Below are 20,469 nucleotides of genomic sequence, written 5' to 3'. Positions count from 1 at the left end.
GTGCTATATGGAATTAACAATAAAGGCACAAATGTTAAGTGTTAGGGCTATTGATAGTTAATGCCATTGTATAAACATAGGGTGTGAAAACTAATTTGTTTATAAAATTTTGATTCGTATTACTGATTACAAGGTGTACATAATCTTGTAATCAGTAACTATAAGAGAGCATCATATTATGTTAGGATTATGTTTTATAAATTTATAATGCTCAAAGAGGCCTGAAATATTTGATTTAGAGTAATCAAAAATATCTAATCTCTTTTTCCTATACTTATAAATGTTAAAAATTATAGTTAGTAACTTAATATTTTACTCAATTATATTTTTCTAAAGAAATTAGAACACATTAAATATATTTTACATTTTAGATATTTAATAAATCTTGAACAATAAAATCATAGATTCTGAAAGATATATTTTGCTTCATCCTTCAGGATCCGTAAAGGTACTCAACCACGTTTCTTATTTTCTTACTCTCCTTAACATTTTTGTTTTCAGAACTAACTTTCATATTCTGAGAAATGATGTTACTGGCAGATAGAAATACAAGTGGGACCACGTTTACCCTCTTGGGCTTCTCAGATTACCCAGAACTGCAAGTCCCACTCTTTCTGGTTTTTCTGGCCATCTACAGTGTGACTGTGGTAGGGAATATTGGGTTGATTGTGATCATCAGAATCAACCCCAAGCTGCACACCCCCATGTACTTTTTCCTCAGCCACCTCTCCTTTGTGGATTTCTGCTATTCCTCCATCATTGCTCCCAAGATGTTGGTGAGCCTCATTGTCAAAGACAGAACCATTTCATTTTTAGAATGTGTAATACAATTCTTTTTCTTCTGTACCTTTGTGGTCACTGAATCCTTTTTATTAGCTGTGATGGCCTATGATCGTTTCGTGGTCATTTGCAACCCTCTGGTCTACACAGTTGCCATGTCCCAGAAACTCTGTGTGGTGCTGGTTGTGGGATCCTATGCCTGGGGAATCACATGTTCTGTGATACTGACGTGCTCTGCTTTAAAGTTATCTTTTCATGGTTTCAACACAATCAATCACTTCTTCTGTGAGTTATCTTCCCTGATATCACTCTCTTGCTCTAATACTTCCCTCAACCAGTGGCTGCTTTTCTTTTTTGCCACCTTTAATGAAGTCAGCACACTACTCATCATTCTCACATCTTATGTGTTCATCGTTGTAACCATCCTCAAGATGCGTTATAGTGGGCACTGCAAAGCCTTTTCCACCTGTGCCTCCCACCTGACCGCCATCACCATCTTCCATGGCACCATCCTCTTCCTCTACTGTGTGCCCGACTCCAAAAACTCCAGGCACACAGTCAAAGTGGCCTCTGTGTTTTACACAGTGGTGATCCCTATGTTGAATCCACTGATCTACAGTTTGAGAAATAAAGATGTCAAGGATACAGTCACCAAGATACTGGACACCAAAGTCTTCTCTTGTTGAGCCTGTTACTTCAGTGGAGTTTGTCACATATATAAATAGTGTGTCCATATTTACTGATCTTAAATCTATCTTTACAAATACATAGAGTTAAGGTTGTTCAACTGAACGAAATGGATTTTGTTTTCAACAGACTAAACTTAACTCTGCCTCTTACCTTCTGAGAAACAACAATAGTCTCTCTAATCGTTGCTATTTCATTTATGAAATTAGTATAACGTGGGTTAGATCATAGTTTGATTGTGAAAGGTTAAAATATAATGAACACCTTGTGTAAGTCCATGAACATTATTAATTCTATATCCCTTTCTTATAAAATACCAGGAATAAACTAAGTGCTCAATAAACGTATGAATTTCTTTTATAAATGTGCAAAATATGTTAAAGAAGAGATAGTCCTCGTCCTCAAGGATGCAAAGCTGTGTTGATAATAGGACAATGAAGAAGTGGCTATTGTATAAGGCAAAAATTGATAAGTACCAAAGAGAGTTTGAGAGAAGAGAAAGTTCAAATCCATTTAGGAATTTTAGAAGGATGTCTTAATGAAATAGGTATTGTTTGAAACTGGCTTTTGAAAAGGATATGGGCAGAGTTTAGGAGACACATTTCAGTGAGAAAAGGGTTTTATTTGGGAGAAAACAATGTGAGTGAAACTAAGGAGATAAGAATGCAATACACAGTCAAAGATCAAAGATCTAGTATGTATTTTATTGAGCTAACATAACAGAATGTGTGTCTGCTGTGTTATGTATATAGGTACTCGACATGAATGGAAATTTTAATACATATGGGCTATATCCTGACTGTGTTTTTAAAGGAGCTCTAGTGAGATAGTCTAATAAACTAAAATAGACTTTTCCAGAAGCTGAGAAATAATGGATCAGATCTTAGAAAATCTTATGTACCAAATTAGGGATGACAAACACCTGCCCAACATGTATGTCACACTGTTAGACATCACAAACAGTATCAATCCATTATGACTTTTTTTCTTTTATGATAAGCATGGAAATAATCTCTGAATCCTCAATTCAAGGTAGTTGGAGTAGTCTTTAGTGTTGAAAGCTAATCGGCTGCATAACTTAATCAAAATAAAATAAAAATCAGGTAATCATTAATATCAAGACCTATTTAACACAGCGAATTAAAAATGCTATCTTTGTCTTAATAACTCATTTTCATTTGAATAATTTGCATACCCTTCTCCTTTTCAATGTGTCAAGATACAGTCCAAACTAAATCAGCAATATGGTGGAAGAATTAAATTTCTAGGTGCTTTGTTATGGAAGAAAAAATAATATCAGGAAAAATTTTATGTAAACTTCTTAAACTTATTTAAAATGTTCATATTATTTTAGCCTTATGGTGATTATTAAAGTTATGATAATTATAGTGATTTATATTTATTATTTGATAAAAAATCAACTAAATAATCCTTGTATATGAAAACATTTTTTTAAATGTAAGGAACAGCGTTTTAGATAATGAATGCCTGAGGAAGGAACACTTTTTCTCTTGATATCTGTATCTCGAGGGATTCAAAAATTTATTCTTCATATACATCTGGTACTTACACAGTTTTAAATTTTCTCAAAAGTTGGGACATTGTTTTAATATTACATTGCATCCTAAATTTCACTATCTTTTGAAATTCTGAAAAGCTGCCATGTGAACAAGCATAAAATAACATATTTATAATGAGGAAAATTAACCCATGTGCCCATCACAAGGGATGTTCTCTGCCAACCTAGCAGACTTGAGTGTGAAGCCCTGTTAGATGACCGCACTTGCCAGCTGATAGCATACACACAAGCAAGACAAGCCAAGATCAGCCATGCCAGGGACGGATCAGCAGAACCACCTGCATGACCCATGCAATAGAGTCACAAGCAATAAGAGGTTGCTGTGTTCAGCCAATAGGTTTTGGAGTGGTTTGTTATGCAGTCATTAGAGTCACTCACTTTCTCAAATTCTGAGAAGGCTACCAAAAACCAGGTCTGTCAGGGGGAAGTAGGGGAGGGATGGGGGGATGGGGAGTTGGGGAGAGATAGCTTGGGGAAAAATGCCAGATATAGGTGATGGGGAGGAAGGCAGCAAATCACACTGCCATGTGTGTACCTATGCAACAATCTTGCATGTTATTCACATGTACCCCAAAACCTAAAATGCAATAAAAAAAAGAAAAAGATAAATCTTCCCAAAGTGTTATTATGTAATAATTCACCATCTTATATTATTCCACACTAAGGAAACATTTTAAAATAATAAAATTGTTTTAAATTTAAAATTGTTGATTTTATTAATATTTGTTGATACAATGTTTTATTCAGATGGCATCTTATGTGGTTGAAGTACATGTCATCAAAAACTTAGTACTTCACATTTATATTATACAATTTATGGATAGTGACCGTGAAATTAATCACAACTATTTTAAATTTAAATCAACTTTTAAAAAACACCTCCCACCCTTTTAAGCCTAAGATAGATAAGCTATGCAGCTTTCTTGTGAGTGGGTTGCCTATACCACATAAGGCATCATTGGTAATGATGTTCTTTATAGATGCATTTTCAGCTTTCTATCATGACTCTCATCTTCAAGAGAGATGCATTTTTTGACAATAGCTTGGCATTATACTAAGAGCAAAATGAATAGGTATTAAACCAATGTTTTCATCATTCTATTATGTATCTAAGTACATATAGTGTACTATATATGTGTATATTATGTATAAACCCATATTCAGTAGCCAATAGGTAAATTTTATATATATATATATACATATATATATATATATATATTTTTTTTTTTTTTTGAGACATGTTCTCTCTTTGTCAACCAGGATGGAGTGCAGTGGTGCAAACACAACTCACTGCAGCCTGGAACGCCTGGGGTCAAATGATCCTTCCATCTCAGACTCTCAAGTAGTTGGGAATATAGGTGCACACCATCCACCTGGCTAACTTTTGTATTTTTGTAGAGACAGTGTTTTTCCATGATACCCAAGGTGGTCTGTAACTCCTGTGATCAAGCAATCTGTCCACCTTGGCCCCCTCCCAATGTGCTTGGAGCAGAGGCACTAGCCACCACAGCTGGCCAAGGTTATATTGGCTAGAATACATGTCAACTGCAATTCTTTTCGATAAAAAGAAATTTACAGACAACTTAGAGAAACAGGTCATGCTATGGGTTTGAAGTGTCAATTAAAGACAACTTCAGCCCTCATGGATAACATTTCAAGTTTAGGATTTGGATGTTTCCTTTTGTTTTTCTCATCAGAGTGATGCACGTGGTAAGATACGAATGGATTAGAGAAATTCCATGCTTTTTAAAAGAGTGAGAGAAAAGAGGTTGTGAGAATGCTAGGTGAAAAGGAGACCCAGAAAGTCTCCTGGAATCCAGAGAATTCTCAGATCAGTTTTGGAAAACACATATAGATTATAACTGATTACATCAATGGAATTATTGAAATGTTGGTTTCTCTTGGGGCACATAGACTGTGATTTGAAGACTGCTCATTCAGGTCGACATTGCTGTATTAGTCAAGAAGGAAGTGGAGCTTGGAGATATCCTTGAGATATTTCCATTTAGTGACCACCAGCATTGAACAGGGAGTCTGCACCCCCAGTACCACTCTGGAGCTCTGTTCTTCCTTAAGTTGCACAGATGGCACAAACCAAAAAACCACACTTGGCCTGTCTCTAGCAGGGACTCTGTGTGTGACTTTGGGTGAGTTACACTTGCTGTGCCTCCAGAATCTCATTTTTAATGGGAAATAACAACAGTACTGTTGTCAATCACTTCTGTGAAGATAAAATGTGTTAATAAAATTGTATTTAGAATAGTATCTGGCACATGAGAAGTACTCAGTAAATGTAAGCAATTATTAGTATTCTTAGTAAAAGAGATTCATTATCCCCACCCCTTTCTGATATTTGGAGGATCTTTGGTATCGTTTCAGATTCTATGCCCTTTAGGTAGGAGCTTTTATGTATAATACAAAGTTTGTAAGACCTATTAATAAAATTTCATAAATAGTAATGTGAGTACTGCCTCACAGTGGCAGTGCTTGCATGTGGCATACAATGTTCTGCAATTTACATGAACTCTGAATGTAATTGCGTTAGATTACAAAAATGTGTAATAAGTTGAATTTTCTCTCACTCTATTTATATTCCATAGTGGTCAATAATTTTTGGACTCTCAGGGTACGATGGTTTCCTTGATACGTAGTGGTATCCTACAGAGATCAATGATTGTTTAGGGAAGATTATGAAACATAAGCCCCAGGGACACAGACAGGACACACATAAAACATAAGCCCCAGCACGCACACACACACACACACACACACACATGTGCACACACATAAAAACACATAACATTTCCATCATAGCATCTTTAGAAATAGGAAAAGCAACGTCTGCTCAATAGATTGGTTAGCTGAACTACATTTTGTATTTTTGAGAATGAGCATAAACTATATTTTCTGGAAGCTGGAAGTCTGATGTTTTTTCATCATGGAGGTAACTTATACACTGCAGAAGGGGGAATTCAAAAGGATAGTAATCGTATTAGATAATTTTTAAAATCTGTGTTTTAATCCTCTCTTAATCAGATAATATTTTTTTAAATACCATGTTTTGAACATTCCTTGATGACAATATTTTTCTTGTTGTGTATTAAGGGACAACTTTGATGGGAAGTGGGAATTATTTAATCTGCGGAACCAAACATCTTATAACAAGTAGTGTGAGATGAAAAGCAGTGTGAACGAATTGGCATAAGCACTGGTTTTCTCTATTCATCCCCCTTTCCCATCTATTAACACTAACTCTTTCCATGCAACCTGGCAAAGACTGCATGGAGACTTTCCCAACAGCCACCTTGGTGCTGAGGGTGGCAGTGAGAGGCCCACAGGACTGTTCATGGAGGGACATGGATATGAGAACCACCTCTGAAGCAGAAAGAAGAGGAATTATTTTGTCTTTGTGCCAAGAACTTTGAGATGTCTCTCTATGGCAGGTTTCTCAACGAAGGAACCATTAAAATTTTGGTCCAGATAATGTTTTGTTGTGTGTGCTGCAGGCAGGGACCCTCATGTGCTTTGTAGATTGTTTAGCTGTGTTCTCACTAGATGTCAGTAGCACCCTCTTCCTCTTGTAATAAGCAAAAATGTCTCCAGACATTGAAAAATATGCCACTGGGACTCAAGTCACTCCTGACAAAGAAACATTGCTTTATGGGCAATTAGCAGCTAGATTTTTTTCTTTAAATTTGAAAACAAGAAAGGATTTTCAAAAGTATTTACTAGTTTGAACTTGGGAAAAGATTTGTGACTTACTTCTCCTGGTCATTTTAAGAGAGAAAACCATATTATCAGAACATTTGATTTATTTTCAATCTGGCATTTAGTAATATGTCTCTTGTATATCTGAAGTCAGTAGAAGATTGGAAAAATACCTGGCTGTGTTGGTCTCTAGTCCAGATTCTTTTCTTCCTGGAGTGCTCAGTTGGTGCCTCTGCAATGATGTATGTATCTATCAATGGTCAGGGAGAGAGAATGTGAGGCTTCTCACCCTCACTTTACACTTGCTGTATGTCAAGGATTCGGAAAGCGTGTGTCCCTATTTTAAAAAATTTTCATTCTTTTTCCTCATTTCATTCCATCATAATGGTGTTTTGTGAGAATTCAGACAACTACATACATTTTTAAAATAAATATTTATGTTCATGAATGTTTTAAGGATTAAATATATGATGAAACTTATGTGTGTGTAGAATAAATGCATTTATTTATATTATACATTACTATAATATGTATAATATTCTTTATGTGCAATTTTGCAGTATTATAACTTTCTATTTTATTACTTATCACAGTCTGTTTTTATATAATTAAATTGATACAAAATTATCATTTTTGTAACTGCATGCTTTTCCATTATATAAAATACAATTGCAACCATATTTCTCTTATTTTATGTTTATGTCTAACTTTTAATATTCCACATTGCTTCAATGAAGCAGTGGGAATTTTCTTAATAATTTTCTATGCACATCTTTGATCAGTTCTTCAAACAGATTGAAAACACTAAATGTGTTTAACAAATAAATGTATTAAGATTGAAGGGTCATAGTTACTGTACGTTGTGCTCAAGTGTGCCAATTTCCTGAATCATGGCCAACATTGAAGAGTGTAACTAACCAAATCACCATGTTAATTTTATAGAGAAAATGATAATACACATTATAAAATGAGTTTCTTTATCTAAAATATCTCAATACAATATGAACACTTGTGAGTTAACATCTTAATTAACTATATCTCTCATCAATGTAGTGGAAAATTCAGAGAGGGGTGCCATATATTCTAAACATTATTTTCTAGGATCTCAATATTTGGAGTCTGCTGGGCAAATGAAATTTGAATTTGATAAGATAATAAGGCAAATTAAACAACTTTACCTCTTTACTAATAATTCAGCGCCAAGCTCTCAACCGTGAAAGATTAATTAAAAGAATTCTATAAGGTTTTATAACTGCTAATGTTTTTGTTTGATCTTTGAATTAAACTGCGAGTTTTATGTATTTGTGTTATACAATAACAGAACTTTAAAAAATTTCACCAAAGTTTTACTCGTCGTTGATAAAATTAACTATTCTACTTCTTCTGATAATCTTTTTACAGGATAGAGCCAAAACTAAATTTTAGACTATATAATGGAGGATATTTTTTGGCTTTGCTCTCCTTTAATCCCGCATAAATTGGAGACATGGGCAAAGAAAACTGCACCACCGTGGCAGAGTTCATTCTCTTTGGACTATCAGATGACCCAGAGTTAAGAGTTTGCCTCTTCCTGCTGTTTGTGCTCATCTATGGAGTCACGGTGTTAGCCAACCTGGGCATGATTGCACTGATTCAGGTCAGCTCTCGGCTCCACACCCCCATGTACTTTTTCCTCAGCCACTTGTCCTTTGTGGATTTCTGCTACTCCTCAATAATTGTGCCGAAGATGTTGGCTAATATCTTTAACAAAGACAAAGCCATCTCCTTCCTGGGGTGCATGGTACAATTCTACTTGTTTTGCACTTGTGGGGTCACTGAGGCCTTCCTGCTGGCTGTGATGGCCTATGACCGCTTTGTGGCCATCTGTAATCCCCTGCTGTACATGATCACCATGTCTCAGAAGCTGTGTGTAGAGCTGGTATCTTTCTGCTACTTCTGTGGGATGGTGTGTTCTCTGATTCACTTGTGCTTAGCTCTTAGGATCCCCTTCTATAGATCCAATGTCATTAACCACTTCTTCTGTGATCTACCTCCTCTCTTAAGTCTTGTTTGCTCTGATGTTGGTGTGCATGAGGTGCTGTTGTTCCTGGTGGCCACTTTCAATGAGAGTGTTACTATTGTGATCGTCCTCACCTCCTATCTACTAATTCTCACTACCATCCTGAAGATGCGCTCTGCAGAGGGCAGGCGCAAAGCCTTCTCCACCTGTGCCTCCCACCTCACAGCCATCACTGTCTTCCATGGAACACTCCTTTCTGTTTATTGCAGGCCCAGCTCAGGCAACCATGGAGATGCTGACAAAGTGGCCACCGTGTTCTACACGGTTGTGATTCCCATGCTGAACCCCCTGATCTACAGCCTGAGGAATACAGATGTGAAAGAAGCTCTCAAAAAAGTGATGAGCTTCAAAATCTACTTCCAGGGAAGATTTTATTAGCACAATTCAGGATCCCCAAGTTGTGGCAGGTGATGGTTCACAGGAGTGGTATAGTGTTGGGGTGAAGAGAAAGAACTCAGTAGCTATGAGTGAGTCTTTTTTTATTCACTCATCTTTGTGTCTCTTAAATTTAAAGGAATGGGATTAAACATATTTCAAAATTTGCAGCCAATTTCTTTAAAATAAATTTGTATAGCTTTAAGTGAATATGAGCAACAGTATGATTAAAATACACACATTTAGTTTCTTGTAAAACCTTCAGAAGCCTAGTGAAGAATGCAGAGGAGTTATACTTTATTTCTGTATCCATTATGAAAACTATGATTCTTTTTAAAATTAAATTTCCATTATTTATAATGACACACCATCATCAAAGTGTGTACAGAATGAGAATTCCGTATATCTATACATATGTATATTTGTCAATTTTTTATTTTTTCTGCTTCCTGTTTATTTTGTTTTGTTCTTTATTATTGTGTTGCTGCTATTGCATTGTCCAATGTCATTGGAACTTTGGGTACTATGTCATCTGATAGATGACCAAAATAATAATTTCACAGGACTCTAGGGAAATTGTATTAAAGAAGCTGGAATCATGTACAAGGAGCTTAAAATAATTCCTGGAACATAATTAGTATTTCTATCTACGTTACACCATTACACACACACACACACACACACACACATGCACACACACACACAATAAACATGTATAGGTAATAATTTAGAACAATTATTATGAATCACAGCCTTTCTAAATTAACCCTCTTCTCTCACTTTATTTTTACTGCTTATCATCATGCTAACCCTAAAATCCATTGAGGTAGAGATGCTTACTGATACTTATAAGATGATTTTTAACCTCTGTTCATGTTCTTTGCATGTGTTTTTTGTTTTGCTTAACTGCCTTTTACTTTATTCTTTTTTAAATTTATTCTTTTCTTAATTCTGTATTGAATTATATGCACCATTGATGCTTTCTTTGTGACACCCTTATGATTTATGTCAATTTTCTCATTGTATTTACTTGTTTAAACTTCTCTCTTTGTGTCTGTAATAATATTAGAAAAGCAATAAGTTTGAGTTTTTCAAAACCGAGATTGGTGTTTTGACCCTGGCTTTTTAATTTGTCAGTTAATTTAACTTTTTCAGTCCTTGATTTCCTTCATTCTAATATTGGATAGTACTTTTAACCTCATGGACTTTTATTGAGATTAAAAGTTCACAATGTTTGTGTACTTACTGACATCAGGAAGAGACTCACTGTGTATCTAAATGAAGTCATTGAGGCTTGGGGTTTATATAACTTTTTATCTATTTCATCATCAGTGGCATATGAGGAGTTTTAAAAAAATTTTTCATTTTTATTAAATGTATGGATAAGTAGATGCTGGTGAATTTATGGTATGCATATTGGGATTAATATGCAGATTTAGAGCACTTGGAGAACCTTCAAGAACTGTGAGTTGGTCCACATTGTCACGAGTGTTTAGCAGTCAGGATCCACTTAGGAAAACAAATGCTCTGCAAGATGTAATTTATGAAATGTTAGCGACATTTAGAGACACAAAAGAGCACAGAGGTGATACTCTATTACAGTATTTAAAGATTGTTGACTTCAGGAAGCAGCTATTGCTCTTGATATTGGAGGACGACAGGGAAGAAACATTGTTCACAGAACCTCAGAGCTTTGTGGAAGCAGCTCAGTCAGTGGTTAACCCCTTAAGGAAGAGACATAACTCTCAGTGTGCCTGGGCCTCTGAGACTGGGTTAGGATTCAGCTGATATCCAGTGTCCTGTGGCATGCTCAAACTTGGTCCAAAGAAGCCTGTGCTAGACGGCTGCTCCCGCCTCTGGAGAATTTATCATGGAAAGCTGGAATACAGCAAGTATCCATTGTGGCTAAAGGCACACTAACAGAAATTGGAAAATCAAGAACAGAGTTTCTTCTTCTCTCTTTTCCATTTCCTTCCCATATTTCCTTCTCCCCCTCCACTCCTTTACCCTCTTACTTTCTTTGGGAGAATCTAAAAGGAAGGCAGTCAGAAAGGACATCTGGGGGATGCAGCCTGCAAGCCCCACTAGCAGGAGCACAGTGTAAGGACTAGGAGAGTGGACATGAAGATGACGCTAGGTTCAACAAACACAGCTTCTGAGGGACTCGCAGCTGACAATGCAAAGGGTTCAAGGAAAATTCTCTTCTCATATTATCAAGAGTGTGTACATCTTTCTATACCTGAACACTTCAGTAAAAGTCAGGATTCTCAGTTTTCATCTTTTTATATTAATTACAAATGCAATTGATTCTTGTCAATATTTGTAAGGCAAATGCAACAGAAGGTGGTGGTCACCCTTTAAGATCTAGGGAACAAATTTTCATGATGCCAAATCACATGCTGAATATAATACTTTTCTCACAATTTCTATATAGTAAGGAGGCCTATATTTTTCCTGGCTATTTTTAGTAATGGTAAGTAAGATAAAGACTCTACTGGGCAGCTTGTTTCAAAGGGAATGTCAGTTATCAATAATAAGCTGTCTTAGCAGTTGGTGACCTTGTTGGCCTGCTAGAATGGAAAGGGTGATTCAGAATGAGGGAAGGGGTGTAAGTGACTGAACCACAGGTTGTTGACCTGACATTTAAGTTCACTTCTCTATCCATGTTTTGCATCCAGTGAAATATGTTAAAAATGAATAAATCATCCAGACAGTTGTGTAAATAAACTTTATCTCTGTAATAATACATTTTGGACAGGCTTGGCTTTCGAAAATATCCTAATGCTGAGTTATATGACAGTAGATTTATTTGTGCTCCAATCAGAAAATTAGGGACAGAAAAGAAAGAAACAGAGGGGTTTGTAAAATGTAAGTATCTAATTTTCAATGATATTTTTAACTATTTTCTGTGAGGTTTCTGTTCTATTATTTTCTCTTACTTCCACTGGATGTTAATGTTTTCCATAATGATTTATAAGATATTCCAAATTTTAAAATTATTAGCAACCAAAGGATAAAATTTTCAAAAAAATAGTAATTTGGTAATGTCATTTAATTTTATATAGCAGAAAAACTTTTTAACAAATAGTTTATATTTTCACATTTTTATATTCATATTTTAGGCAACTTAATAAATGCAGTAAAAATAAATCTTAAATATATCCTAAAATATATCCATTACATATTTTGTCTCAACTTTATATGATTTGATGTCTTAAATTTATTTGGTTTTATTTGCTTTGTACACGTTTGTTGAATGAATGGATGCTTACAAAATAAATGTCCAGCTTCCATTGTCAAACTATATAGCAATGTTTGCAACATCATTTATTGAGAGTGCTTTTTTCCCTATATGTATTTAATATTCTATTATTACATTATTCTATAGAATAATGTAATTATTATTTATTCTATTAAATTAATAGAATTAATTATTCTATTATTAATAGTAATGTATCTATTAACATATATACATTACTCACTAAATTACATTTTTAGAATTGAAATGCTAAGAATATTAAGCCTTTCAGCCATGGCCTGAGTAATATTTCACAGTTGATACCTTAACTTCTTTAATAAAGAGTATGGCTAAATGGTTTTATAATTCAGTTTAATTTTTAAAATACAAGATTTTTTCTGACAGATTCGTTAACACTGTGCAAGAGAGTAACATATACTACCTCTCTTCCATTAGTAACTGTTATATTAATACATAGAAAAAACTATATTATGTCTCTAGTTGTGTACAGTAATTATCAGTGTGGGAAGGGCATTTTTACACATCACTTTTAATGGGAACAAATTACAGATTTCCTTACAAATATCTTGGCATAACAGTTCATGTTTTTCAACATCCACACTCCAAGGAATCAACCATATGAGCAATTACTCATTGCAAACTAAAAATCTCTTCAACAGAAAAGTCAATAACGAGGAAAAAGTTATGACAAATTTAAAAATCAATTAAACATGTCAACAAGCAATCTTCTTAAGAACACTGGAAATAAATTGCAGGGATAAACTAACCTATATTCTAAAATTTGTTCTGATCTACCAACTTCCACTTTTTTGGAACCACTTATTATTATTGGCAATCCAAGCAGAACCATCTTTTAAAATGTAGGACTTAGAGCTAGTTCTGGATATTTTTGGCCTACAGCAAAACACATTTTATACTTCAAATGTTTAAAACATAAATATTAACTTTGAAAAAAGTTTGTTTCTTTGTTTTTAATATTAGGTCACTAAGGAGTAATATTAATATTTAGGTGGAGAACATATACAACAAACCAACAGACAGATAACGAAACTCCTCTTTTATAGCAGATTTTGCCTACGTCACTATCTGTGATTTAAGGTAAATCCACCTAAACTCTTTGGCCAAAATTTCATCAATTGTATTTATTTTAAAAGACAACAATAGATTTTAATTACATTTAAATTACGTCTTCACATAGCTATGATTATCCTGACTATATAGATGGTTACATATTTTATTTTCCAAGTCACAAAAATGCTATCTCTGAAATATTTCTCAACACACTTCCTTCTTCTCTATGGTCATTGCCATTTCATAGTTCACATACTATAAGATTTACTATCATTAGACATGTCCACAAGAAATAAACAACACAATTATTTCTTTACTATTAGTTGTAAGATATATCCAGTCACAGAGATTTTATCATAGATGACTTAGATGTTATTTTCTAGAATTTTTAAGGTTCCAGTTCTTAGAGTTTTAAGTTCTTGATCCGTCTTAAGTTGAGTTTTTATAAGGTAAGAGATAAGGAGCTAGTTTCATCTTGCTATATGTGGCTTGCCAATTATCCCAGCACCATTTGTTGAATAGGGTGCCCTTACCCTACTTTAAGTTCTTGTTTGCTTCATTGAAGACCAATTGGCTGTAACTATTTAGGTTTATTTCCATTAAGCAATGAGTGGATAAAGAAACTGTGATATATTTATGATATTTATATATATATATATATATATGATGAAATACTACTTAGCCACAAAAAGGAATAAATTAATGACATTCACAGTAACCTGAAAGGGATTGGAGACTATTATTCTAAGTGAAGTAACTCAGGAATGGAAAACCAAATACTGTATGTTCTCACTCATAAGTGGGAACTAAGCTATGAGGATGCAAAGGCATAAGAATAATACAATGGACTTTGAGGACTCGGCAGGGAAAGAGTGGGAAGGCAGTGAGGGATAAAAGGCTACAAATTGGGTTCAGTGTATACTGCTCAAGTGATGGGTGCACCAAAATCTCACAAATCACCACTAAACAACTGACTCATATAACCAAATGCCACCTGTTCCCCAAAAACCTATGTAAATAAAACATTTTAAAAAAAGAAAAAAGAATTGATTAAATATGGCATGTATTCAAATGCAAATGTTCTTTGCTAGAATTCTGTCAGGAAAAAGAACAATGAAGTTCATATTAGCATACATTTTAAATGGAATTGTTTTGGTGCTGTCAAGACTTTTCGACTCATGATTATTTAATTCTTATACCTAAAGTGTGAGGATTATACCACAAGATAAGGCCTAAGGTAGCCCCTAATAGTACAGAATGAAAATCAGTAGGCTAGAAGGTAAGACTTGTGATTCATTTCTGGTCTTTAACAGTGGACACATTCTTACTCCTAACATGAAGAGTATCAGAGAGCAAATGTTTCAGATGAAGAAAATAAGGCTAAGGGTTCTTATTATATGTACTTCTATTTATTACGTGTATGCTTGAATAGACATTAGAAATATCTGAGGAGGACAGAGAGGTGAAAGATACATTATTTGTCATCTCCAGGAATTCACACTCTGGTTGGAGAAAAAGCCATGCAAATGTGTAAGCAGATAGCTACATCACAGTGCAGCTCGAGCAGAAATAAAATACAGGCTGTTCACAGAAATTGTGAGTACCCCAAAACACCAAACTTGGTCTAGAAGAGTCAGAATGGAAGTTTTCCCAACTCAGCAGTGTTTTGCTGTATGGATGAGATAAATGATAATTTAACAATGGACTAGTTCATGAAACATTGCATAAATATGCAAATACATAAAACAGGACATATGATATACTGATATTGATAATCATGTTTATTTGTATGAAAAGTGAAGAGAAATAAGTCTATTAAAGAAAGATTTGGATGTCATTTTTAGGAACTTGGATATGCACATATAAGTGATTGCAAATCACAAAGATTTACACACCAGGGAATCATCCAGTGGTAGGACTGATATGATAAGTTATTTTGTTTTGCTAGACTTTAATTTGCACAAATCTGCCGTTCAGTGAAATTTACATGTTTTACATGATTATTTGATTACAAGTTGATTATCCAAATTGCTACAGTTAATAATTATTTTACTTGTATGTTTTAAAAATTATGTTTAAAAACATGAGCAGAATTAAATTTATAACTATTGAGAATGTAATTTTAACTTTTATTTATTGAGTTTACAGATAATTTATGTATATGTTTTTGAATAAGTGATGTATTCCCATGGTCCACTTTCTCTTTTATTATATCAGCTCTGTGAAAACTCCCTATTCTATCCATTCAAGAGATTGTTTTTTTTTTTTTTTTTTTTTTTTTTTTTTTTTTTTTTTTTTTTTTTTTTTTTTTTTNTTTTTGAGATGATGTCTAGCTTTGTTGCTCAGGCTGGAGTCCAGTGGCACGATCTCAGCTCACTGCAAACTCTGCCTCCCAGGTTCAGGCAATTCTCTGCCTTAGCCTCCTGAGAAGCTGAGACTACAGGTGCCTGCCACCACAACTGGCTATTTTTTGTATATTTAGTAGATACAGGGTTTTGACCATCTTGGCCAGGCTGGCCTTGAACTCCTGAACTTCTGACCCACCCGTCTTGACCTCCCAAAGTGCTGGGATCACAGGCATGAGCCACCGCTCCCAGTCTTAAGAGATATCTTACAAAGATTTAAACAAAATACAAATACAAGCAGATTTCTTTGTAAAGAGTTATTTTACTGGCAGTGTGACAGGCATATGTAAGAGGATACATTTATAGGTCTAAGGACCAATTTGGAGGCTATTGAACAGTATAAATGTTAAATAATATAATGACCTAAAGAAATATCAGTGGTGATTTTTGCACATTAATCACAAGCATACCTATACACCAATAACAGACAGAGAGTCATATCATGAACAAACTCCCATTCACAATTGCTACAAAGAGAATAAAATACCTAGAAATTCAACTAACAAAAGATGCGAAGGACCTCTTCAAGGATAACTACAAACCACTGCTCAATGAAATAAGAGAGGACACAAACAGATGGAAAAACATTCCATGCTCATGATTAAAAAGAATCAATATTGTAAAATTGGCCATACTGATCAAAGTAATTTACAGATTCAATGCTATCCCCATCAAGCTACCATTGACTTTATTCACAGAACTGGAAAAAAAGCATGTTAAACTTCGTATGGATCCAAAAAAGAGCCTGCATACCCAAGACAATCATAAGCAAAAAGAACAAAGCTGGAGGCATCATGCTACTTAACTTCAAACTATACTACAAGGCTACAGTAATCAAAACAGCATGTTACTGGTACCAAGACAGAGATATAGATCAATGGAACAGAACAGAGATCTCAGAAATAATGCCACACATCTACAACCATCTGATCTTTGACAAACCTGACAAAAACAAGCAATGGGGAAAGGATTCCCTGTTTAAAAAATACTGTTGGGAAAACTGGCTAGCCATGTGCAGAAAGCAGAAACTGGACCCCTTCCTTACACCTAACACAAAAATTAACTCCAGAGGGATTAAAGATTTAAACATAAGACCTAATACCATACAAACCCTAGAAGAAAACCTAGGCAATAGAATTCAGGGCATAGGCATAGGGAAGGACTTCATGACTAAGACACCAAAAACAATGGCAACAAAAGCCAAAATAGACAAATGAGATCTAGTTAAACTTAAGAGCTTCTGCACAGAAAAAGAAGCAATCATTAGGAAGAACTGGCAACCAACAGAATGGGAAAAGGTTTTTTGCAAGCTACCCATCTGACAAAAGGCTAATATCCAGAATATACAAAGAACTAAAGCAGATTTACAACAAAAAAAAACAACCCCATCCAAAAGTGGGTGAAGGATATGAACAGATACTTTTCAAAATAAGACATTTATGTGGCCAAGAAACATATGAAAAAATGCTCCATATCACTGGTCATTAGAGAAATGCAAATCAAAACCACATTGAGATGTCATCTCACGCCAGTTAGAAAGGCAATCATTAAAGAACTTGGAGACAGTAGATGCTGGAGAGGATGTGGAGAAATAGGAACACTTTTACACTGCTGGTGGGAGTGTAAATTAGTTCAAACATTGTGGAAGATAGTGTGGCGATTCCTCAAGGATCTTGAAATAGAAATGCCATTTGACCCAGCAATCCATTACTGGGTATATACTCAAAGGATTATAAATCATTCTATTATAAAGACACATGCACAGGTATGTTCATTGAGGCACTGTTTACAATAGCAAAGACTTGGAACCAACCCAAATGCCGATCAATAACAGACTGGACAAGGAGAATATGGCACATATACATCATGGAATACTATGCAGCCATGAAAAAGGATGAGTTTATGTCCTTTATAGGGACATGATGAATCCAAAAACCATCATTCTCAGCAAACTGACACAAGAACAGAAAACCAAACACCACATGTTCTCACTCATAGGTGGGTGTTGAACAATGAGAACACATGGACACAGGGAGGGAAACATCACACACTGGGCACTATTGGGGGGTGGGGGGCTAGGGGAGGGATAGTGGAGGGTGGAGAGTTTGGGGAAGTATAACATTGGGAGAAATGCCTGATGTAGGTGACGGGGGGATGGAGGCAGTAAACCACCATGGCATGTGTGTACCTATGTAACAATCCTGCAAGATCTGCACATGTACTCCATAACTTAAAGTATATATATATACACACACACACACACACACACACACACACACATATATATATACATATAAAAATATAAATATAAAGAAATCTTACCTGCCTATTGCATAAGCCTAGAATTAAAGCAAGACCAGAGCAAACCATAGTTAATACCTTTCTGAGATTAATATGAGAATTAGTAGCTTCCAATAAATAACACTAAATTAAAGTTCAACATGTATCAAGGAAATGTGTCCACATACTTATTTTTTATAATGCATCAAGAGAAGAAGAGCATGCTGATAATGTCTTTACAGGCCTATACTCCCTTATCTGGAATTGTTAAATCTTAAAAGCCCTGAAAATGTAGCTTTTCAAATAGTTCTTAACAGTAAAATTGACCAGAAATAAATTGAAAAAAAAAAAAAGAAAGAAATATCAGGTGTGATGAAGAAGATAATCAAGAATTTCATGGGAAGTGTGGTATTTGAAAAGATTTAAGAATCTGAATGCCTCGATGAAAGTTATATGATACATCAGAACTAAAGAGGAGATGAACAGCAGATATTACTGGTATTATTATTGCTATTATAATATTTGTTTACTGGATATGTGAGATGTTTGTAACAAAGTTAGATACATATATGGGTATAGCTACATATAATTTCTTGTGGGGACACTGAGGAACATATTTCAAACATTTGCAGTCCTATCCTCTCTACACATGAATATATGCTCTGTGTCTAATATCCTTAGCAATAAATTAACTAAGTAAATGCGAGACCTGAAGGAAGGATCTCCCTGTATCTCTTGCATGGTTAGTGTAACAGAGAGAACAGTTAAGATTTGCAAAGACCAGGGGCATGGTATATATTTAAGAAATAATTGTTAGCTTTGCACAGTGACTGTATCGTCGCCAATGAGATTTATCAGAGGCGCAATTATTGCCAACTTAAAAAAAAGGAAATAATTATTGAGTAAATAAAACAGAAAACTCCTGCTATATTTCATCATTATACAAAAAAGAGACATGATATGAATAATCTTGGAACATAAGGAGATGACATTTAAACTTTTAAGTTAACTTTCATAAAAATGTTGCAAAAGCTGTGGTTGTTTCCTTCAGGTTTTCCATGAAACCAGAATTACATCAGAAAAGAGTATTTAATTTTAATAGCTTGTATGCCATAGTTACCCCATGTCTAACATGATTAATTCAAAATACACAGATTATCAGATTTCTTATCACTTCTTTTGTCCCTGAACTCACATTGAAGTTCCATTTACTCTCCAGAATTGTATCTCTTATGATTCATATGAGTATATTACTTTGTCATTAATAAATGTAGGTAAGTTAACCATTTATTTCCTCTGGTAATAAAGTTCTATGTGATTTTTATTTACAATGAATAATCACTACAAAAATCATTACCATAGTTGGGCTCAAACATTACCATTGTTCTACTCAACAACTTAAATGTGTTACAAATTTTTATAAAATATTGAAAGAGAAACTGTAAAATTATCAATGGAAATGCATCTTTTAATTATATTAATTGGGGTGAATTTTACTTTTTATTTCAATTATTAAAATTATTTGTGAATAAATATGTGTATTTCTAGAGGAGCACAGATTTCACCATTCTTTATTTTTTCGTTTATTTTAGATTCAGGGAGTATGTGTGCAGATTTGTTACAAAGGCATATTCGTTGATGCTGCTGTTTGAACTATGATTGAATGTATCACTCAGGTAGTGAGCATAGTACCCAATAGGTAGGTTTTCGACACCTCCCCCTCTCTCTTTTCCCTCTCCCCTCTTATATTCCCCAGTGTCTATTGTTTCCTTCTTTATGTCCATGGATGGGTACCTGATGTTTAGCTTCCACTCATGAGTGAGAACATGCAATATTTAGTTTTCTTTTCTGTAATAATTTACTTAGGATGATGACTTCTAGCTGCATCGATGTTGATGCAAAGGACATGAGAGACAGAGAGAGAGAGATTGAGAGAGAGAGAGATCATACAAGGGGAGAAGGAAAAAAGTAAAAGAGAAAATATTGAAAGGAAGAACCATTACACATCAAGAGGGGCTTTTCAACATCAGCATTATTAAGATTTTTTTTTTTTACTGAAAAATGGTTAATGTTGGGCACTATCCTGTGAATTGTAGGATGCTCATCTGTCCCTGGCCTCTATGCATTAGATGTCAGGAGTACCTCCTTCCAGTTGTGACAATCAAAATATCTCCACCTTTGCCAAATGACCCTTAGTGGTGGTGGAGACACAGATTCATCTCTACTTTAGAACAACAGATTTTTAAAAAGAAAGCATTACAACAGA

At 34.6% G+C, this 20,469-nt stretch overlaps 2 protein-coding genes across 2 annotated transcripts; both read left to right on the top strand.

Annotated features, from left to right (window-relative positions):
- Positions 1-504: 504 nt before the first annotated feature.
- On the top strand, positions 505-2,490 carry LOC108295190 (olfactory receptor 5D18). The gene has a single exon (XM_017517230.1). The coding sequence runs from the start codon at positions 525-527 to the stop codon at positions 1,464-1,466; it is 942 nt and encodes a 313-aa protein (XP_017372719.1). The 5' UTR covers positions 505-524; the 3' UTR covers positions 1,467-2,490.
- Positions 2,491-8,240: 5,750 nt separating this feature from the next.
- Positions 8,241-9,272, top strand: LOC108295179 (olfactory receptor 5L1-like). Its single transcript, XM_017517219.1, has one exon. It carries the CDS (start codon positions 8,241-8,243, stop codon positions 9,189-9,191), a length of 951 nt encoding a protein of 316 aa, XP_017372708.1. The 3' UTR covers positions 9,192-9,272.
- Positions 9,273-20,469: the final 11,197 nt, after the last annotated feature.

This window comes from Cebus imitator, unplaced genomic scaffold (genome assembly GCF_001604975.1).
Source record: "Cebus imitator isolate Cc_AM_T3 unplaced genomic scaffold, Cebus_imitator-1.0 Scaffold622, whole genome shotgun sequence".
NCBI classification, from domain to species: Eukaryota; Metazoa; Chordata; class Mammalia; order Primates; family Cebidae; genus Cebus; species Cebus imitator.
The sequence above is the reverse complement of the archived record's forward strand: the minus strand, read 5'-3'. Positions and strand labels throughout refer to the sequence as shown.

Excerpts from the sequence above, each read along its gene's own strand:
- LOC108295190 (XM_017517230.1), top strand. The coding sequence starts at position 525 with ATGATGTTACTGGCAGATAGAAATACAAGTGGGACCACGTTTACCCTC.
- LOC108295179 (XM_017517219.1), top strand. The coding sequence starts at position 8,241 with ATGGGCAAAGAAAACTGCACCACCGTGGCAGAGTTCATTCTCTTTGGA.